Below are 20,477 nucleotides of genomic sequence, written 5' to 3'. Positions count from 1 at the left end.
GGCCGTTAACCGCAGCTCTCCGTGCTGACATCGGGAGCGGGGTGATCCGAACGGCAGGGCGGGCAGAGCTGGAGGGCAGGAGCCCACCACGTGCTTGCGGGGGCTTCGCGGGGCAGCGTGTGATGCGCAGAGGGGTCTCTGCGCGGCAGGGAGCCAAACGGAGATGGCTGGGGCTCGTTCTCATCCCCCCCCGTGCATTGACCGGCCTCCTTGGTGCCGATCTGCACTGAGCGTGATGGCTGGGGGTGGCTGGATGGGGGCAGCTCCGGGACCCTGCGCTGCCCCCCGGGTGCTTTCCCCACCCTCTGGGCTGCGTTGCCTGCAGCAGAAGGGATCCGCAGGGCGCAGGCAGCCTGCGCTTTGGAGCCCTTCAGCTTCAGCCCGCTCCGGGGCAGCAGCTGGGGGAAGAGAGAAGCTGCAGCTGACCTGCACGGCGCTGCTTTTTCTGCGGGGCTGCCATGTCGTGTTACATAGCTGCAGCTAGTCCTTAGTTCTGAGCTGTAACTACGCAATCAGGCTCTCCAGTGCAATAATTCCAAAACCTTTCTTGAGTCCTGTATTAAATAAAGTACATTCACAGAGTATATGAATTCCAGATTCAGCCTGGGACTCCAGGGACACTTATTCCTCTCCTGGAACTTGTATATCCGGTCCTGGGATGAAAACCCCCTAAGCCCCAAGCATAACAAGCATTTCTTGTATTTTTTCTGTCTCTGTCACATCGGGCATGTAGTATATGCTTGGGCTGATAAACAGCATCTGGTTAGAGTCAGGTAAGGACCACTCTGGGGAATAAGTTTGTGGTCAGCTGCCAACCTTTCTCTCCCTCCTTAATGTGCTTTTGCAGATGGATGAAAACTGCAGCCAGTCGAGGTTATGGTTTCAGATAGCGCCGGGGAAAGGAGGGAGAAGGTTGCGCTCAGTTCTCATCCTATCGGTGCGGCTCTGCTGCCAGGGCTTTGCTTAATGAAAGGCACATGCACGACTGAATCATCCCGTCTCCTCGCAGGGGGATGCAGAGGGAGCTCCAGCAGCCCCACGGAGCGGGGGCTGGCGTGCGGAGCCCCCTCACCTCGGTGCGTGCGGCTCCTTCAGCTCGATGCTCTCGGCTCCAGGAGCCCGTCTCACCGCGATGGGAGCCAGCAAGCAGGGGCTCTGCAGGGCGCCTCGTGCCCCCGTCCCAGCACCTCGCTGGCTGCTCTCTGCTCCGTGCCTGGCTCCTGTAGCGTGCCCACCCCGGCATCGCTCCGGTGCTCCGGCCACGGGGACCAGCCCCCACTTGCTTCTCCTCCTCCCCGTCAGAGCTGCCAATTGCGCCTCCTTTCCCACGCAGAGACAGCTGAGAGGCCGATCTCCCCCTCTGCAGAGAGGGAAGGGTGCCAGTGGGGAAATACGAGCCGAGCAGCTCTGCAGCCTGCTGACCCCTGCTTGGGGAGGATGGGCTCGGCTGGCGAGGGGGTGGCCGTGACAATGTCCCAGCGCTTCCACGGGGCTCAGTGAAGCAAACAGCTGGTGGCCAGAACCTGAGCTGGGTGGCACTGGGCTCAAAGGACCCACGATGAAGTGCTCATGGTGTCGGTCCAGGAGGATGGATGGTGGCACGAGAGGCTGTCCCAGCAGCAGAAAGCCCCACGCCCTGGCGATGCCACCTGTCCCCGCAGCCGCCGCTCAGCTCGGATGTCCCCACGTCCCAGTGCTGCGCTCAGCGGCGCTCTCGAGGAATGGAGCAGCGCTGTGCTGGGCCACCGGATTTTTGTTGGAAACCTGGAAGTCCTCCTGGCCTCGTGGGATGTCTGACGGCTTGCTGCCAAATTCTGGAGAACCATCCCAATTCATGTTTCTCACAAGCCCTTTTCTTCTGCAAGAGAAGGAGGAAATTCTCGTATAAAAATGGAAATGCACCCCTTTTGCCAAGCTATTAATTCTGCTTCCTATGGAAACCAAGACATCCCTGTCTTTATTCTTTCTGCACTGAACTTCCAAGTTTATTTTTATGCCCAGATTTGGCAAAGCACTTAAGCCTGAACAGTGTTACGCATGAGCTGAAGTCCATCCCTGCGTGAGGGTCTATTGAAAACACCTTACAGCGCACGCAGACATGTGCTTCAGCAAACACCCCCTTGCGCTGGGTTTGTTCCTCACTACAGAGACTTTCTTTTTTTCTCCTTGCCAAGTTATCATTTGCTTTAATTAATTTCGCACAGAGAGCCTGGGAGTTCAGTGGTGGTTTCAGGCCTCTAGAATAGCCAGGGAAACCAATTTAATTAGATCAAGTGAGCCAAAGTTACTTAAGCGATTTGTAATAAGTTCCAGGTTCTCCCACACCAAAGGGTTTCAGCCGAGGACAGGAACTTCCTGAGCGTGTTCTGCAGCGCGGGAGGAGCGGGGCCGCAGCCCGGGACTTTTAAACCTGCATCGGCTCAACACTTGTGCGTGGACAGCGGGGAGCACCCGGCGGGGTGCGGAGCGGGCGGTGCCGCGGGCTTTGCATCCCTGATGCTGTGATTTCGGCTGCACCTCCGTGGCCTGTGCTGTGAGCGCAGCAGCTTTCCATGTGCGTGGCTTTCCTCTGCCATCCCCCTAGGGAAGGGCTGCAGGGCACAGGGCCCTCCCCGGCCGTGCAGAGGCTGCCTGCAGCTGGGACCCCCGGTGCCTCCCAGCCCTGCTTATGGGCTGCCCTCCAAGGCAGCACGAGTTTCTGGCTGCGTGTATTTATGTTGTTAGAAACCTGTGATCAAAACAGTTTTCCCTTTTTTCTGCTTGCTGGGAATTTCATGTGGGTGTGTAAATCTGTCTGTAAATCTGTTTCTTTTGCAGGCAGATGGAGCAGGTTGTGCTCGGCTGCCCCGGCTCTGCTGGCATCGAGGCTCTTCCCTGCGTTGAGGTAGGAGCTGCCCTGATCCTGGGGCGCTGCCTGTGCTGCCCCAGTGCTCCCAGCTTCCCGGGCGGGCTGGAGCATCATCCCAGCATGCCACATGAACACTGCCTGCAGGCAAGGGGCTGGCAATGTCGGTCCCCCTTGCTGGATGCTGGCTTCAGACGCTTGTCCTCCCTGCTGAAGCTGCTGGTAACGTGTCCCACTGCAGGGGCGTGTTTGTCCCCCCGGTGCCTCTTGTGAAGGACGGAGCTGGGCCAGGCAGCGCATTTTGGCACCAGGCATGTGCCAGCCCTGCTCCTGTGGCTCTCGGGGCCAGCTGTGCGCCCCTACTCCCCCATTTTTGATTGCAGTGAGCCTCCCTTTGCTGTTGCTGCAGAAACAGTGGCTGAGCTTTGCATGCTGAAGGCTTCTGCAGCCCTTGCGCAGCATCTCGGCCGTGGGCACAGCTCTGCTGCTCCCTGCACCCTCCTGGTGAGCACGGAGACCCCGGCTCTGCTCGAGCACCCCGAGGCCACTTTCCTGCAGGAGGCATCACCTCGCATGGAAGGCTGGAAGGGAGCGTAAATTAAACCTACGCAAAAAGCAACTTAATTATTGGGGAATAAAGATCCCATTATTCTCTCTCTGCCCTGAAGCAAGAGAGAAAAATCTCTCATTTCCTTCCTAAAGTCAAATGAGGGTGGGAGAGGTTTATAAGCCTGGCACGGGAGTGGGGAGCAGCCAGCGCTGCGGGCACCTGGCGCCGTGCTGAGACGGCCCCGCGCCCCAGGAAGGGGAGGTGCTGCTGGGATGGAGCTGCCTGGCTTTGGGCGCCTGTAGCTGCACCCCCCTGCACGGGCACACGAGGACCTTGCCACGCTGACGCCGCCTGCCTGGAACTTCACACGCTGCTTGCACAAGCCTCGAGGGGGTGCAGAGAGGGGTTGGCTTCAACTTGCAAAAAGGCAGCCCTGTGCAGTGGGAAAGGGTTATCCCGGTGGGCCTGGCAGCTCCGGCGCATCCTGCCTTCGTGGCAGCGCACCGAAGCGGTGCTTCCTCCCCTTGGGAGCCGCTGGCACCGCGGGCCCTGGGGACAGGCACACACCTGGGGTGAAAATAACCACCCCCCAGGTAAAACGGGTGCTGTGGGGGGAAAAAACTGCTGAAACCGCACTTTTCTGGCAGCACAATAGTTGGGTCTTAAACAAGACATTTTAAATTTACACCGTGAGCCAAAAAAAGTCATAATTTGAATATACAGCATGGCACATTCCTCAGAAATTGATCATAAAGTTCTGCTAAAGCACAGGCAGGGCCTGAGTAAAATAAATATTTTTGCTTCCAGAGGAGTGAAAGGTCTGGCCAGTGACTCAATTTATAATATTTTTAGCAGGTGATTCATCGAAGAGGGAAAAAAATACCCAGGGCAGCTGAATCCAGCAAGGGCTCTTTGTCTCCCCAGCACTGCTGCGTCCAGGCGTGCCGGTAGCGTCGGCGCAGCGGCTCCGTGGCCGGGGCTGCCCCGGCACAGCCCCGGCTGGCGGCAGAGCTCTGCCCGAGCCCCTGGCAAGCCCTGGGTGCTGCGGCTGCCCCGGGTGCTGGTGGCACCGAGGTTCCCTTGGGGGCGTTATTTACCTCCAGCAGCGCTGGGAGCTGTGGGTTTGGATGGGGTTTCTTGGCCACGCTCCACGTCCCACAGTGCTGTGGTTTGGCAGCGGTGAACGCGACCCTTCTGGCCTTCCCCTCCCCGCTTCCAGGCAGAGTTTTCTTTTCCTCCCCGCAGGTTCTGCCTCTCCCCAGCGCGCTGCAGGTCGCGCAGCCTCTGGACACGTGGGTGCCTTCTGCTTGGTCACGTCCCCGTTTGTGCAGCGAAGGTGAGCATGGGGATGGGAACTGGGGAACTGGGTGAAAAACTCCTCCGTGTTCTTCGTTTTGTGCACAGGCAGCTCAGGCTCTGCAGCCCATGGGAAGATGCGTGCCCCGTGAAGTCGGTGGCTCTGGTACCGAAGGTGGCAGCTCTGCAGCGTGCACATCCCCGTGTTGGGGTGAGCAAGGTGTGAGTGCGGCTACGGCCCCGTGTCCCTGCCCGGGGGTGCTGGGTGCTGTGCCAGGACCCTCCACTGCCTGATGCGGAGGCGAGAACCGGGTGCTGCCGGGGCTGCAGCCCCGCGGGAGCTGCGGGCACCGGTGGTGGGCAAGCAAAGAGCGGCCTCCGAACTAGCTGCCTGCGATGCACGGGACACCTGCTCCCGGCTATAAAAATGGATTAGCTGCATTGCATCTGGAGCCCATCCAGGCAGCAGCGCCTTCCCCGGGATACCATTTGGCAGGCAGAGCCCGTGGCCTGAAAACATAATGAAGGGGAGCGAGGGGACAAGACACAGAGTTGAAAGGAGGGTCTGGAAGCTGTGATCCTCTCTCGGTGGAGAATCGGAGAGCTTTGAGCAGCCCCAGATGCGGCGCTGTCACCAAGCGCTGGATCCTGCCTTTCCACCCGCCCCTCGCGATGCCTTTTCTATTGTTCTTTGTACTTGAGTCTGGTCCCAACATGCTCCCAGCTGGCCGGGGTTTCAGCCTGCATACAAACTGCAGAGCAGCAGATACTAACTCATTGTGTTCGGAGCGCTGGAAGGACTCCATGGCCCGACGCAAACGGAGCGGTGATGCATGGATCACCACGCAAGCCCCCCTCCTTCACAGAGCACCCAGGACGCACGGTGCCACCTCTAACGCTGCCCGGAGAACCTGCACTCGCTCAGCGCTCCCAGCGGGGCTGCTCAGGACCACTTGTGGCGGTGCGAGCCCCAGGAGGACCCTGCTGCCCACGGGCTCTCGGCCGGCCCTGCGCCAGGCTGGGCAGCTGGGCACAGGCTGGGCTCCTGCCCTCGCTGCCGTCGTGCAGCGGAGGAGCAAATGTGCAGGCCACTTCTCTTCAGCAGTGCTCAGAAATACTCCGAAGCAAGAATTACATGCATTTCCTCCGTTCACCTGGAAAAATCTTATTCCCCTCCTAGACATCTGCCATAATGCAGTTCTGCCTGGATCGTGAACCACACGTGGGGTTTTATTGTGCTCCGAATACCAATTATTTCAGGTACTCACGGAGCAATCTTTGCTCCAAATGATGCAATAGGGCAACTGGAACTAAGCTGAGGTTATATTTGGGTGATTGCTATAAATCAGCTTTTATTATAAGCTTTCTGGTCAGTGTGCCGCTCAGCCACTGACGCTCTGTGATCCTTCCGACTCAGGCAAGGCTGAGTGCTTGGGACCAGCTCTTGGAAAACAACCGGGAAAGTCAGGGTAGCAACTGGAGGCTCGTGTTTCTGACTTTTGCAAGGCTTGGAGGAGCTCTGAGGTTTGTGACGCTCTGCAGCACACGGTACCAAAGGTGGCAATCTGAAATGTGCTGGTTTGTGGAGCAACCGACTAAGCAGCTGAGGAGGCATGGAGCTGGGAAAAGGCAGGCCCACGGACAGCTGCGGGAAACCAAATTGCTCAACGCAGACCTGGGAGGGACCATCCTGAGCAAGGGCTCCAGGCTCCCCAGGGGCTCGGGCCAGGCGCAGGATTGCTCTTCGGATGAGAAACCGTTGTGGGAGCGTCTGTCCCACCTCCCAGCACCGCTCCCCATGGCTGGCAGCCGCTTTCTTCCCAGTGCTCCTGCCCGGAACTGAGCACAAGCAACCCCCTGGAAAGGGCAGCTCGAACCAAGAGCGGTCGGGAAATTAGCGTGGCACAAGCCTGAGCTCAGCGACCGCGATGTGGCGAGGGTGCGCAACAAGGGTCAATTAAGCTGCCACCACGCAGCCTGGCAGGGCAAATTAAGTGCCAATTTTCTGCACTGCTGAAGAGGCGAAGAACTGAAATGATAAATGGCAGGAAGTTTCAGCTGAAAAGAAAGAGCAAGTTGGGAGATGGGAGTTTGAGGCTGGACGGCAGCCAACGATGAGACAACCGTGTGCGCCACTGCCCTCTGCCGCAGCCGGCAGCGCCCTCCTCCCGCAGCAAAGCCCCCGGGGTCGGTGTGGGCAGCGGGCATGGGGCTGGCAGCAAATGTCCCGTTGGTGTGCCCATGCCAGTGGGGCGTGCTGGTGTTTTGCTGCCGGCTCACTGGAAAGCAAATGTTTCGGCTGGGCAGGTGGGAGGCTGTGGCCCTCAGAGCGGGATGATGGAGCGGGGCCCTTCCTCCAAACTGAGGTACCCGTGCTGTGCTCGGGGCCAGCAGATGCGGGCAGAGCTCCTCGGGGGGGGCAGAAGCGATGGGAGGCTCCTGGGCCCTCAGCCCCATCCTGCCAGCCCCTGTGCGTGGCCCAGCTGAGTTCACCCAGCTCACCGTCCTCCTCCTGCTCTTTGCAGCAGGTGGGAATGCAGGGCGCTGGTTTACTTCCCTCTGCTTTGCAGGGGCTGTGCAGCTGCTGCGGGTCCCAGGGCTTTGGGAAGGTCGCTGCGGCCAGGGCGCGGGACAAGGACCAGGGTCTGGCTGGGCACATGGAAGCAGGCTGCAGGGTTGGCTGGTGTGGGGTTGTTCCTGGGCTGAGCAGAGTTCTCCTCCTCCTTCGGGCAGCAGCAGCCCCGTCCCTGCACTACGTTTTCCGAGGATGAAATGGCTGCTCCCAGCCTGCTCATTCCTGCTCCTTGCGCTCCCTCTGCAGGGAGCGGCCGCAGGCAGCCGGGGGCCGGATCCTGCACGCTCCTCTCCGCAGCCAGCCGGAGTCGGGCTGGTGCCTCTCGCACCGCTGCTTTGGGGTGAGTTTGTTTAACCCGAGCTGATTTCTGTGTACGTGCAGAGCTGAGCCCTGACCTCTGGGACCAGACCATGGTTTGGGCAAACTGTGGGGCTGCAATGGCCCCTCAGGGCTCCAGAGAACAGGGAGGAGGTTTGGGGTTTGCCCCGGGGAGGGAAGGAGCTGGCTGGGCAGCAGAGGCCTCAGGGCTGGGGTGCAGGATGCAGGGATGCTTCCAGAGCCATCCTGCTGCCACCAGAGCTCAGCAAACCCTCTCCCCACAGCCCCGAGGCCACAGCTCCCGCTCCCGCTGTAAGCAGAGAGGCTCCCTCCCCACCAGAGGCCAGGCTGCCAAATTCCAGCCAAGAGCACATTTTTCCAGCATGACACCAGTGGGGCCCCAGCAGGAGACGCGGGATGCAGGCGGAGAGGCTCCGGTACCGGCAGTGCTGTGCGTGGATGGCTCGCCGAGCGCCGTCTGCCCCACTGGTTTCCTCTCCCAGCTCGGGGAAGGGCTCGCCGAATATTACAAAACATCCTTTTTCCTTTCGCTCAGACTGTAGGGTGCACTGAGATACCCTGACGCCGCCTGGCCCTCCCTACTCCCGTCCATCCCCTTCCTTCCTCCTTGCTCCTTTTCCAGGCAGCTGCTTACGCAAGCAGCTTTCTAAGGAGCCCCCGGGACAGGTAGCGGAGAGTGCCGGAGCCGGGACGAGCCTGCACGGGAAAGGTAGGAAGGAGAAGGGAGCCGAGGGCTGGGGCGCTCGCCGAGCGCTTGCCTGCGTACTTTGCATCAGGCAGGAGGGAGGAGAAGAGCAGGGAGCGAGGTCTCCCCGGCCACCCCAGCACCCCCCCTGTGGCAGCAGACCTCGGAGGACACCCTGGAGCAGAGCATCGCGCCCTCCTGCCCGCTCTGACCCCGCTCTCGTGGTGCTCCCCAGGGCAGAGCAGGGCAGCGGCACCTGCAGCCTGCCGCAGCGGGGCCGCGTGGGCACGCCGGGCTCGCCGCCAGGGCCCGAGCTCAGCACGTTACCGGCCTCCAGGGCCCTGTTGTGACTCCGTTTGTGTTGCCAGGGAGGAGCCGTGAGAGTGCTCGGGATGCTGCGTGCCGAGCTCCCGCCGGGCGGGTGACGGGCTGCCTCCCTCGGGGACCACGAGGGGAGATGTCCCCGGCGCTCTCACCCAGAGCAAACCACAGCAGGAGAAGGGCTCGGGCACAGCAGCCGCCCCCCGAGGCCGCTGGGTGCTGCCCCCACTACCCGAGCACCTCGCAGCCCAGCACCGCCGGCTCTGGGTGGGTTTGGGGCCGGTGCTGTTTTGATGCGAGGCTCCACGGAGGAATTTAAACACCACCCGTGTGACAGCCCAGCTCTTAGTCACAGTCCCCGGAAACTCCAGTGAAACTCTGCCCTGGGGCAGCAGCAAGGGCTCGGTGAGCCTCTTTCCCAGGCACATGGAAATTTCCATGGAATTAGTGTACGGCTAATTATTACCATCTGCCTTCTCTCAGACTGCAGCCACCCCCCCGGCCAGCTCCTGCGCAGCGCTCCTTGGGGTGCTGGATGGGCTCGGGGTGCAGGGCCCCCCCAGCGCCAGCGCTGCTCTACCCGTGCACAGGTCCTGGCTCCCTCCCCGTTCTGCAAGGTGCCTGTGGGGCTTCTGCGGGCATTGCCAGCCCCTGTCCTCGGGGGACAGCTTTCCTGGCAGAGTTTCATGGTGTGAGCAGCACAGCCGTGATGCTGCGTGTGACTACTCAGGGTCTCGTGGTGCTTTGCGCAGCTGGGAAGCCAGCCCCGCTCACGCAGCCGCGCTCGCCCTGCCGGAGCTGAGCTGTGCCGGGGCTCCTGGGGCTCCTCAGCAGGACTTTTCACTGCCTGGGGCTGGGGCTGGGGCTTGTAGATCATGGCACTGACCCTCGCTGTTGTCCCAAGGGGCTGGCAAAGCCCAATTAAGCTTTGGCAATGTTTATCATGTTGAGTGAGCTCTGGAGCGGGCGGTGTGAAATACCACTCTGTGCCACTTGGGTTCTTGGTGTCTGGAAACCAGTTTTCCCTCCTAGGGAGATACATAATCGTCACCATTTTTGTGCCTTCCCCCTCCTGGCTTTCCCTGCGAGCATCTGACGGGAAAGCCTGCAGTTTCCCAGCGGCCTCTATTTGTTTATTGCTCGCGGGACCCCTGCCAAGGAGCACTGGGTGTGCAGATGTAACCCAAACAGCCACGCAGCGCCCAGCTCCGTCAGGAGCCGAGCATGGAGCAGCAGCGCTGGTGCCAGCAGCACAGGCACGTTACCAGCTGTACATCCCCTGCCTCGTTCAGCCCGTCCCAGCACCAGTGATGCTCGTTTGCTAACGCACCTTGCCATGGCCTTGGCTCCCTTGCCCGTGCTGATCCCAGGCTGGTCTGGCGAGGAGCGAGCCTGCCGACAGCCAGTGCGCGTTGGTTTGGGTCTGCTCCCTCAGTACAGATCCCCGCTTTGGTAGGATGGACTTGTTGGGAAACGCCGGGTTCTTGCAGCTTGGCAGAGGCTCAGCAGAGCCTCACGGAAGCGTATTTCTGAGATAAATCCTTGAAGCCTGCACTCCCTGTCCCAGCCCTGCTGCACACAGGTGCCGGCAGCCACCCCTGTGCGCCCTGCGGGGTGAGCAGAGGGCTCGGGGCGGCCGCAAGCTGCAGCGCCTGCAGCCACACGGGGATTTTTACCTGGGCAAGGAAGGGCAGCGTTCTGAATTGCCCTGCATGGAAATAGCTGCAGGAAGTTCTGAAAGCAGAGGCACCGAATTACAGGGCTGAGGCTTTGGGAAGGCTGCCAGAGCCCTGCCCTGTGCCCTCCTGGCCCCGCACACGGTGCTGCAGAGCCCGGGCAGCCTGGCACGGACCGGCTCTGGCTTCGCTCGACCTGCAGGCGCGCACACACCGGCACAGCCCGTGTGTGGTGCTTGGTCTCTTAAATGAATGCAGAACATAAGAGCAGCCAAAAAAGTGTTCCAAGATCCGCATCTTAAGCCTGGGACTGAAAAAAAAACAACAAAGAAAGACGCCATCTCTTCACCTCCTTCGCTTACCTGCCCCGAGTGGAGTCAGGGCACTGGGTTTTGCGCTCCCCTTGCACGGAGCAGAGGCTGGCCCTTGCACCAGTGGCAGAGGTATGTTCCCATTTATCAAAAGCTTTTCCTGGGGAGCTCAGGGAATGGTCGAGGCCGCTGGCGTGGCTGCGGGGTGCCCTCTGCGGCAAGCGGGGGGACGCTGGGCTTTGCCCCGCTGCCCACACACCCAGGCACGAGGGCGGTCGGGCTGATCGGGAAATTGTTTTCATAAAAGGAAGGCTTTTTATAGTTTTCTTTTTTTAGGAAGGTGAAAGCTTTCAAGGGTGTCAACACTTTTCTTGCCAAAAAATAATGCAACCCAAGCCAGAACACCAAAAAAAAAAAAAATTAATATTTGAGTTTTCAGTTTCTCAGAACTAAAAAGCCCCAAATGGTGTCAGAAATTGATATGTTCACTCGGGCACTTTAATTAAAATAAATCCAAGCATAATGTTCCCTTAGCAGGGTCACCTCTGTGCTTTTTAGCTGCTCTGTCAAATCTTCCCCCGCGAAGGGGACTGCTGTGGGTTCTGGCTGCTTCCTGACGCTGAGGCTTGCTGGCTGGCTGGCCTTCCTTCCCTTCGAGGGATGGTTTGGGGAGAGGCGATTCTAGGGGGAGAGGCAGCGTCAGTGCTTTATTGGGACTCCTTGGCTGAGGCTTGGTGCCTGGGTAGGGGGCACAGACCCCGTTTTCTTGTCGCACGTGCAGGGTGGGAGGGCATGCTGGGGTGGGAGCCCTGTTAGGCGAGAAACCTCAGCCCCTGCAGGCACTTCCAGGGTGCAGCACTACGCACTCTGGTCTCGGGACTACAGCAAATTTGCATAATTAAAATCTGCATAGCATCGAATTTTCTGGTTGACAGAAGGGAGGAAAAGTGACAGAATAAATCCAACCAAACTGATGCAAACGTGGGGAGACATGGCTCTGCTTGGGATGCTGGTGCTCTGGTGCCAGGCTGCGTGCTGGCCTGTTGTAACAGCCCGGCAGCAACGTCACACCCTGGCAGCTCCGTCCCTGCTGCAGGACACGGCGCTGGCATCCTCGCTGCCCAGGCTGCAGCCTCGGGGCTGGGTTTTGGAGCGGCTGCCCGGCCAGGGGATGGACGGATGCCGCGGGGATGGATCTGGGCACGGGGTGCACCCCAGGGGTGCTGTGCTGGGGGCTGGGGCTTTCAGCCTCGCTGCCCTGGGGTCGCGGCTGAGCTGTGCCAGCCTTGGCGGCGTGGCCCAGGTGGCAGAGGCCAAGGACAGCTCACAAGAGTGGGGTGCGGGCTGCGACCGCAGAAAGAACAAAGTCCCGTGGCCCGGCTGTGGAGCCCAGCGGGGTCAAGCAGAGCCCGGGTCGGTCATCACCGGCTGCGCCCCGTGACCTGGGGGGGCTTTTCCAACCCACCCGCTTCTGGGGCTCCGTAGGCAGGGGCGGCTGGCACGCCGTGCCCCCGGGGCTGCTGCTTCGCCCCGGCGACCCCCGGCTCGTCGGGCAGCGCCACCGCCGGCACGGGCAGCGCCGGGGCACCGGGTCGGAGCCCGCAGCCCACCCCCGGCACCGCGGGGCTGCCCCGGGGGGGGGGCCCGCCGGGGGTCGCCCCCCAGGGCGCGGGGGTCGAGGGGCGCACGCGGCCAACGGGCACCCCCGGCCGGCCCCGCGGGGGGGGGGGGGGGGCAGCGGCCGCCGAGGCCGCGCCGAGCCGGGCCGAGCCGGGCCCCCCCCCCGCGGAGGCGGGGACGCCGCCGGGGCCGGCCGAGCGCGGCGGCAGCGCCCCCCGGGCCGGCGGAGCGCGGGGTGCCCCGGGCCGGTGCCGCGGCCCCGCCATGGGGGCGGCCCAGAGCCAGAAGCCGCGGGAGGGGGGCGCCGCCGGGCGCCGGTAAGTGCGGGGTGCCCCGGGCCGGGGGGAGCGGGGCGGGTCGGGGCCGGGGTCGGGTCGGGGTCGGGTCGGGTCGGGGCCGGGGTCGGGTCGGGGCCGGGGCCGGGGCCGGGGGGCGCCCTGCGGCGTGCCCGGCCCGTCGGTAGCGGGCGGGCTGCGAGCAGCCGGGCAGGGGGCGGCCGGGACCACCGAGGGTTAAACGCGGCGGAAAGCTCCTCGGCTCCTTCTGTCTCCTCTTCTTCTCTGCTCCTTCTCGTCTCCTTCTCTTCCCCTCCTCTCCTCCCTCCGTGTTCACCGACGGCTCCGGTTCCCGGCTCCGGTTGCTCGGGCTGCTCCCCGCCGGGGCGGCTTCGCCCCCCCCCGCCCCAGTGGCGGTGCGCGGGGCAGAGCCGGGGGGCGCTCCTCGGGGCTGCCCTCGGGAAACGAGGTGGGGAAGCCGGAGCTGGCTGGGAGCGGCGGCCCCGCCGGGAACCGGGGGGGCAGCGCCGGCCCCGCGGGGCTGGGGAACCGCGAACAAAAGGAGCGGCACGCTGCGCCGTGTCGGGGAGGAGGGCTGGGGACAGCTCGTCTTAACGTCGCCCCAAACGCTCTCTGGAGCACTGAAATACTTTCCTTAAGTGAGCCACCCCGTGGTGCGCTCGGGGAGCTCTGCTGCTGCGCTTCCGAGCAGGAGCGGGTCGGTGGCACGCCGGCAGCGCCGGCCTGCTGCGGGCAGCTGGTGCCTGCCCCTGCCCGTACCCTGCCCGTACCCTGCCCCTGCCTGTACCCTGCCCCTGCCCCTGCCCCTGCCCTGCCCCTGCCCCTGCCCCTGCCCTGCCCTGAGCGTGTGCCAGGTTTCGGCGAGCAGGTGCCGCCACAGCCCGGCTGCTGCTCTTCTAAACACTTCCAAACACCCCTCAGTTTGCAAGCGCTGGCTTCGGCCAGGGAGAAACATTCTGTCCTTTGTCGCTGCTCTGCCCTGCCCATTATTTCCTTGCAGTGTTCTAGATATAAATTAGAGGTGTTCCCAGGCAGAAAACCCCTACCATTGTTTGCTGCGTGCTGGAGCAAACAGCCAGCGCTGCGTGCGGGGCAGCCCTGGGAAGGGAACACGCTGGGGACGTGGGAAGGCGGCTGCCCACCGTGGGGCGTTTCAGTGGGCAAACGAGGCGCTGCCCCCAGCCCCTGGAGCGCTAAGGGGGCTTCCCCAGGGGGCTGGCACCGCTCCTGCTGTGCCGGGAGGGAGGCGCGAAGGCTGGCACCCAGAGGGCTGCTGGACATGGCTGGGCCCTGGGGATGCTCCTCCTCGTTGTGCTCCTCATGTGGGGCTCGTCACGGGGTGCTGCAGGGTCCCTGCTCCATCCCGTGCCACCCATCACAGCGGTGCTGGGACCAGGTGCGGGCAGGCAGCCCGGGCAGGCTCCGTGCTGCTGGCTGTGTGGGGACATCGCCTTCCCCTCGCTTTATCTGCCTGCTCTGACTCGGCTGCTCCTCGCTCCCACCTGTCCTCCTCCACCTTAAGCAAATTTTGCCTTGTTTATTTCCGTCAGTATTTCCGCATCCCTGTGCCCCGTGCCAGCTGCTGTCCTTGCTCCTCGTCTGCCTCCCCTGTCCCTGCTGGCTCTCCAGGTTGTGGGGCTGAGCTGCTGTCTGGGTTTCACAATATCGCCAAGCCCTAGCAAAAATGCAGGAGCCAAGGCCTGACAAACACCTGATAAGAGCATTCCTGCCACATAGCACTGATATTTTTAGCAAAGAGAGCGAAGGAGTTGATAGGGGAGTAAAGAAGCAACAAGATGAAGGAAGATGCTTGTGTTCATAAAGCATCAGTGTGAAAATCAGGCTGGAACTCACGAGTCTCGAGGCTATTTCTACTGAATTGCTTTGCAGGAGCTCACATCCACACAACCAGGATCAGTGAGATTAAGCCACGTACGTTGTTTTTTAAAAGGCAGGAATAGCAGGGTGTTCATTTGCACATCGGTCCTTTCGAGTGCAGCCACAAATGCCCGTGTTTATTGGTTTGACAGCAGCATGGTGGGGAAAGACAGCTGGGACCCGGGGGCTGCTTGGTGCTGTCTGAGGCTCGCATGTGACAGTTGTGTCCTTTACTGCTATTTTTACTGAGCTATTTTGGTGGAATGTGTAGCGATGGGAACTGGCGCATCCCGGAGCTGCGAGCGGTCCCGGGGGCCCTGCGCGGCGCACCGGGGCCGTCCCTGCTGGACACCACCCGGGGCTCTCAGGGCAGTGCCAGGGCCCGGGGTGTCTTCTGCTGCTCCCTGGCGTGCAGGTGGCAGTGGCAGGGCCCGAGGTGGCACCTTGCCTGCCTTGAGTCCCGCGGCTGTCATTACCACACTTCTCAGCCTCGTGATCTGTATCTAGACCGGGCTCCATCAAGGTCAGGAGAGAACAGAAGGAAGGTGTGAACTCCGCTGAAGCAGATCAGTCCTCCCGGGGCCCTGGGTTGTCCCTTGGCTGCAGCAATGGTAGGAAAGTGCCCGAGGTGGCTGGCAGGGTTGGGCAGTGCCGGCTGTCACACACTGGGAGGGACGGGGAACACCCGTGCCATGCCCACGGTGCCGTGCCCACGGTGCCGTGCCCACGGTGTCGTGCCCATAGTGCCGTGCCCGTGGTGCCGTGCCCACGGTGCCGTCCTGGCATGCCCCCTAGTGAGCGCACCCCCACCCACCCAGGGCTCACAGGGACAGGAGCCCTGGGGCTGCTGGCCCGTGGCACCGTTTTCTGCCATCCCATCGCTCGTCCTTTCCCGGGGCCTGTTCTGGTTTGGGCTGCCAGGCAGTGAGAGACGGAGCCTCTCCTCGGGTATTCTCCCCGGCCCCGGTAGGTGAGCTGCAGATGGGAGGCATCAGCATTAATCTTTTCGGTGTCACCGCGAAGGTCAGGCAGCGTGTTATGAAACAGCCTTTCCCCAGCATTTGCTGCACAGTCATCACCAGAGTACATAAACCTTAGTGTGAGTAGTTCTCCTAATTCCCAAAGTTTGCGTTTTTCACAAGGTAATGGCAGGGAGTAATTTACCTTTATACTGGTGCAAGGTCCTTTTTAAACTGAGGAAAATATAATAAACAGAATGGGGTGGTTTGTATGAAACACCTTGCAGCAGCCTATCTGAGGGGAGATAAGTGTTGTGTGGATAAAGTACCCGATACGAGCTCCTAGGGAGATTTATATAGCAATGAAATGTGGCCTCATGCTTTCTGCAGCTGTCACAGATCCCATGCTGTGGCCTTGCACACCAGTTCTGCAGGTCCCTGGCTCTGCCCGTGTGTTTGTGATGCTGGTGGAGACTGGGGGAGAGCCCGGTCCCTCTGCCTGGCTCCGTCCCCTGCCTCGGCAGGGACACCGCGGGCACCCGGTGTCGGTGGAAGGGGACCCGGGTCCCTGTGGGCAGGCTCCTCGTGCGGAGCGGCAGAGCAGCAGGGGTGGAGGCTCTCGGGCAGCTGGAGAAGAAAAATGAGGACCCACAAAAGATCCATTTCTGAGCTAGAAATGGATGCGCTGGCTTGCAGAGCCATGCCCAGAAAAGCTCCGCAGCCAGAAATAGATGTTCTTGTGCCTAATGAAAGGGGCAAGAATGGAAACTCAGGTACACTCCTTCCTCTAACCCGGGGCGCTTCAGCTTAAAACATGCCCAGTGTGGCCGTGCGATTCCTGTTCCTCAGCTTTTATTTCCTGCACCCTTCCTGGGGACTAAGGCGTGGTGACAGCGGGAAGGATGGGGCACGACGCGCTTCGAGGACCGAGGTCAGGCAGAGGCACTGCTGCCAGCCAGACCGTGAGACGGGGAGAGTCCTTCCCGGGGCACAGCCACTGTCCCTGGGCACAGCTGGCTTCCCGCAAAGCTCAGCGTGAGGAGTGGCAGCGAGGACTGGCACCTTTTTGCAGAAGGCTCCTGCAGGCTGCGGCTTGGTCTGTGGCTGAGGTCTCTGACGCTGTGTGAGCTTCAGGTCTGGGTGGCTGCTCCGTCCCCTGGGCAGGGTGCGTTGGTCCCCGCTGAAGCAGAGCACCGCTTCTCTCCCCCTTTCCTGCAAAGGCAGAGCTGTGCGAGCTGTGGCTGGTTTCTAGGTCACTCTGTGCTGCAGGAGATGCTGTGCTGCGTGCTGTGTGCCCGCTGCGTGCTGTGCCCGCTGCCTGCTGCCTTTCCTGTACCAACTGGGGCTGCCCAGAGCAGGAATCTGCGGGGCGGCCGTAGCTGGTACATCGCTGCGTGTCTCCGTGCGCGGGCAGTGCTTAGCACAGCGATGTCCTGCGCCAGGGTGGGGGTGACAGCAGTGACACGGACAGCCCAGCCCGCCCGGCTGCTGCGTGCGCTGGCTGCCGCTTGTCCATTGCTGATGGAAACTGCTGGCAGCTCTGCTTTTGAACAGGTCAGCATCCTCTCCGGTCTGCAGAAACGTGTCTGCTGACTCTGCTGAGCAGTGTTTGGCAGCCAGAGCCACCGGTGTGACCGACAAAGTCAGGTTATCTCCTCAACGTTTGGTTTGCAGCCAGTGCTGCTGCCAGTCTGGGTTGGGTGCCAAGCTGGAAAATGCCACTCGAGGCATTTTCTTAATTGCTCGTCGCAAACAGCAGGTGGAAGCAGGCTTCGCTGTTTAGCTGCTCCAATATCCTCCCGCCCCAGGGCCCTGCAGGTCCGGAGCTTCCTGGCCGGTGCCCTTCAGTCCCACTGACCCCGTTCCTGCCAGCCGCTCTCCTTCCTCTCCGAGGCTGGTGGGAGGCGACCCTCTTGGCGCGCTGTTCGTGCAGCCTTCACAATGGAAGGATGCTGCTAACTTCCTCCCGAGTCCCAGCTCCCCTGCCCAACAAGTGGGGGCTGCAGAAATCAGCGTATCGCTGCCTTGGCTGCTGCAGCTCCTTCCTCCTGCAGCAGAGGCAGCCTGGTCCTGCTGCTAGCACCCGCACCAGCTGCTGCTCCTCCGTGATTCACATTTCTGTTTGCTCCATGAGGTCCCTGGCAGGATCCAGGCAGCCGTGAGCCGGTTTGAAACGCAGTGGTGTGGTCGCTCAGCGGGGTCTTTTGGGGCAGCAGCGATTTGTGAAGTGGCGGGCAGGGAGGGGGAGAGGAAGGAGGAGCTGAGGCTGCGGAGCGTGGTGCAGCGGCACGGCTCGCACCGCGGCACACATGCTGAAGATCTCCTTATGTAAAATTCATCTGCAGAAATCAGCTCTGCCGCCTCAGATGGGGGGAAGTGGCTGCGTGTTTCTGCTCAGAGCAGACGTAGGCAGGAGGATGTTGAGGTTCTGCTGCTGCTCTGCCCTCTTGTTTTTGTCAGATAAGCTCTGATAAGTGTCACTTAGTCCGCTTGTGGCTCGGTGTCTGCTGCACAGTGGCCACGAGGTCTGTGAGGCTTGCTGTCCCCAGGACCCTGGTGGCGTGGTGGTGGTGCTGGGCTGTTACCCCACATGCCTGGGGGCCTGGGCTGCTTCTGCCACTGACCTGCTGGGGCGACTGGCAGTGCCTTTGCTCCTGGGGGGAATTTGGAAATGGTGTGTGAGGGGCTAAGAGCCTTTCTTTGTCAGACTCCAGACAATAAAGCGTGCAGCAATGACACATATATTTAATAAGGACACCGACAGATGGAAGCTTGGAAGAAAGGTTCCCTGTAGGGAGGTTATTTGAGATGCTCCACAACGAGGAATGAGGCCCTTTGAAGTGCCTGATAGAGGCTGGTGTCAGAGGCAGCCAGACCAGATGGACGGGTCCCTCCCGATCCAGAGGCCTCTCTGCCCATCCGGAGGCATTCCTTGCGCTGCGAGCTAGCTGATGATTCACAGAACAGCATCGAGCTGTGGTCTCGGCCTGCCACGTGAGCACTTGGTGTGGCTATCGAGGGCCAGTAGTGCTGCTTTTCCATGGGCTGGGCCAGTTTTGCAGCTGGACAGTTGTCTGCCCTTTCCCAGCCCGTGCCTGGGAGCTGCTGGTGGAGCAGGGTGTGCCAGCCTGGGGCGTGCTGCTCGGTGTGCCGGCCGTCAGCACGGGCACTGGGGAGCTGCGGGCTCCGCGGCAGCAACTGTCCAGAGCCGATAATGCCGCTGCCTGTAACGGATCTGCTGCTGAAGCCCCGGACATTCCTTGCGGTGCTTCGGACGCTGCATCAGTAACATTATGCTCCTCTCTCTAGCAAGCATGTGGGAGGTCACGATCTGGGGAGTGAGAGCCCTCGTTAGGAGGAAGGTTCCCAAGGGAGTTGCATGCCAGCGTTGCCTTCCGAAGGGACAATTCGCTGTTATTTTTGAACAATAGTTTAATAAATAAATAAAACTCGCTGCCACGGAAGGATGTAGCATCAGCCAGGGCCAGCGAAGTCGGCATTTCCTTGGAAAACAGGAGGGGCAGGTGTTTCCCTCTCCTCCGCCGCCGGCTCCAGCCCCCGGCACCCGACCCCCGGCAGCGACCGGCTCCTTTTGGGTCCCGGCCGCCCCCTCCTCGCCCCTGGGAGCGGGGCTTCCCCGGGCCGCGGGCGGGCGGCGTCTGCGGGCACGGCCCGAGCGGGGGGAGCGCGGGGCCGGCTGGGTGGGGGCGCAGGTGCAGCCCCCGGCCGGCCTGGGAGGGGTCGGGGCGAGAGCCGGGGCTCCCTGCGGCCGCGGGGGGGGCTCTGCCCGTGTGCCCGGCCCGGCTCCGGTGCGCCCGTCCCGGTGTGCCGCAGGGGTGGGCGAGTGTGCAGGGCGGAGGGGCGCGGGGCGGGCGACCCCCCCCGGCCCCGGCGACCCCCCCCCGGCCCCGGCGACCCCCCCCCCGGCCCCGGCCCCCTCCCCCTCTCCCTCTCCCCCCCCCCGTCGGGGCTCCCCGCCCCGGGCCGCTCCCCCGGCCGGCGCCGCCGGGGGGCGCGGGGCGGCGCGGGGCGGCGCGGGCGGGGGCGGGCGCTCTCCCCGGCGGCAGCCGCACGGTCCGGGAAGGGCCCTGCGCCGGCAGCCGCCGAGCGGCGGCGGGGAGATGCGGGCGGCGGGGGCCGGGCCGGCGCGGCCGCGCTGAGCGGAGCTGCGGGAGCGGCGATGGCGTTCAGCGCCTGGCAGCTGCTGTCCCCGGTGCAGTGGGCCAGGTGGACGTGGTCGGCGGTGCGCGGCGGGGGCGCCGCCGAGGGGGAGGACGGAGGGGTCGGGCGAGAGGCGGAGGAGGACTCGCGGGCGGAGAGCAAGCCGCCGGGCTTCAGGCAAGTACGGCGCCGGGCGCGCTCGCCGTGGCCCGCGTGCATGCGGGGCCGCGCCGCGCACGGGGCGCCCGCCGGCCCCGGCTCCCTCCGGCCCCGCTCCCCGCTCCCCGCTCCCCGCTGCCCGCCTCGCATCGCCTCGGCTGCTCGGCAGCGCCGGGAGCCCGCGGCGCTCCCCCCGGGCGGCGGCTCTGGGGGAGACGGGGCGCCCGGCCGAGCCGGCTCGCTGGCCGGAGCCGCTGGGAAATGGCGAGCTCTGCTCTCCGGGAGAAGGTGCTGGCGAGCGCCAGGCGAGCGCGTCGAGGCTGGCTCCCCAAACCCGCTGCGCGGCGGCCCCCCGAGCCCTAGGGGAAGATGCCGTCCGGGCCGCCGCGTCCTTGGAGGTCAGTGGCGGGTGCTCGGAAAGCTCGGGGTGACGGGGAGAGCCCTGACAAAAGCAACCCCGGGGGCTTGGGGGTGCGCGGGGGGATGCTCACGCTCCTGTTTCACCTGCTCTCCCTTTTCCGTTTGCTAGCGTGGCCTGCTGGAAAGGAGAGTGGCGGCCGCAGGATGCCTACAGCGGGCTGGCCTGGCCCCGGGAGCCGGTCCGGCTGGATGTGTAGGCAGTGCGGAGGATTTCGGAGCTGGCCTTGAAAGTGGTAATTCCTCACTCTTTTCCCCCCCCTCGGCAGCTCGGACTCCGAAGGTAATTTTGAGACCCCTGAAGCGGAAACGCCGGTCCGCTCGCCGCTAAAGGAGCTCTGCGAGCCGCCGCCGGGACCGCCGCAGCCTGAGGCCGGGACCCAAGGTAA

The 20,477-nt window shown here is 62.8% G+C and overlaps 1 protein-coding gene across 7 annotated transcripts in view; it reads left to right on the top strand.

Annotated features, from left to right (window-relative positions):
* The first annotated feature begins 8,018 nt into the window (after window positions 1–8,018).
* The window catches only part of TACC1 (transforming acidic coiled-coil containing protein 1), a 32,845-nt gene continuing 20,386 nt past the window's right edge, over window positions 8,019–20,477 (top strand). Inside the window, exons 1-2 of one of the 7 annotated variants that reach the window (XM_083811967.1) lie at window positions 8,019–8,314; window positions 20,358–20,473. Coding sequence is in view for 6 of the 7 variants with exons in the window: in XM_083811963.1 (XP_083668089.1) it covers window positions 10,540–10,730; window positions 20,358–20,473 (307 nt within the window). In the remaining variant the exon portion in view is untranslated. Of the gene's footprint in view, window positions 8,315–9,527; window positions 10,731–12,399; window positions 12,536–19,413; window positions 19,690–19,768; window positions 20,070–20,357; window positions 20,474–20,477 lie in introns of those variants that run through there. The other 6 variants (XM_083811963.1, XM_083811965.1, XM_083811969.1 and 3 more) reach the window with 6 other exon arrangements.

This window comes from Anser anser (genome assembly GCF_964211835.1).
Source record: "Anser anser genome assembly, chromosome: 26".
In the NCBI taxonomy this organism is placed as follows: Eukaryota; Metazoa; Chordata; class Aves; order Anseriformes; family Anatidae; genus Anser; species Anser anser.
The sequence above is the reverse complement of the archived record's forward strand: the minus strand, read 5'-3'. Positions and strand labels throughout refer to the sequence as shown.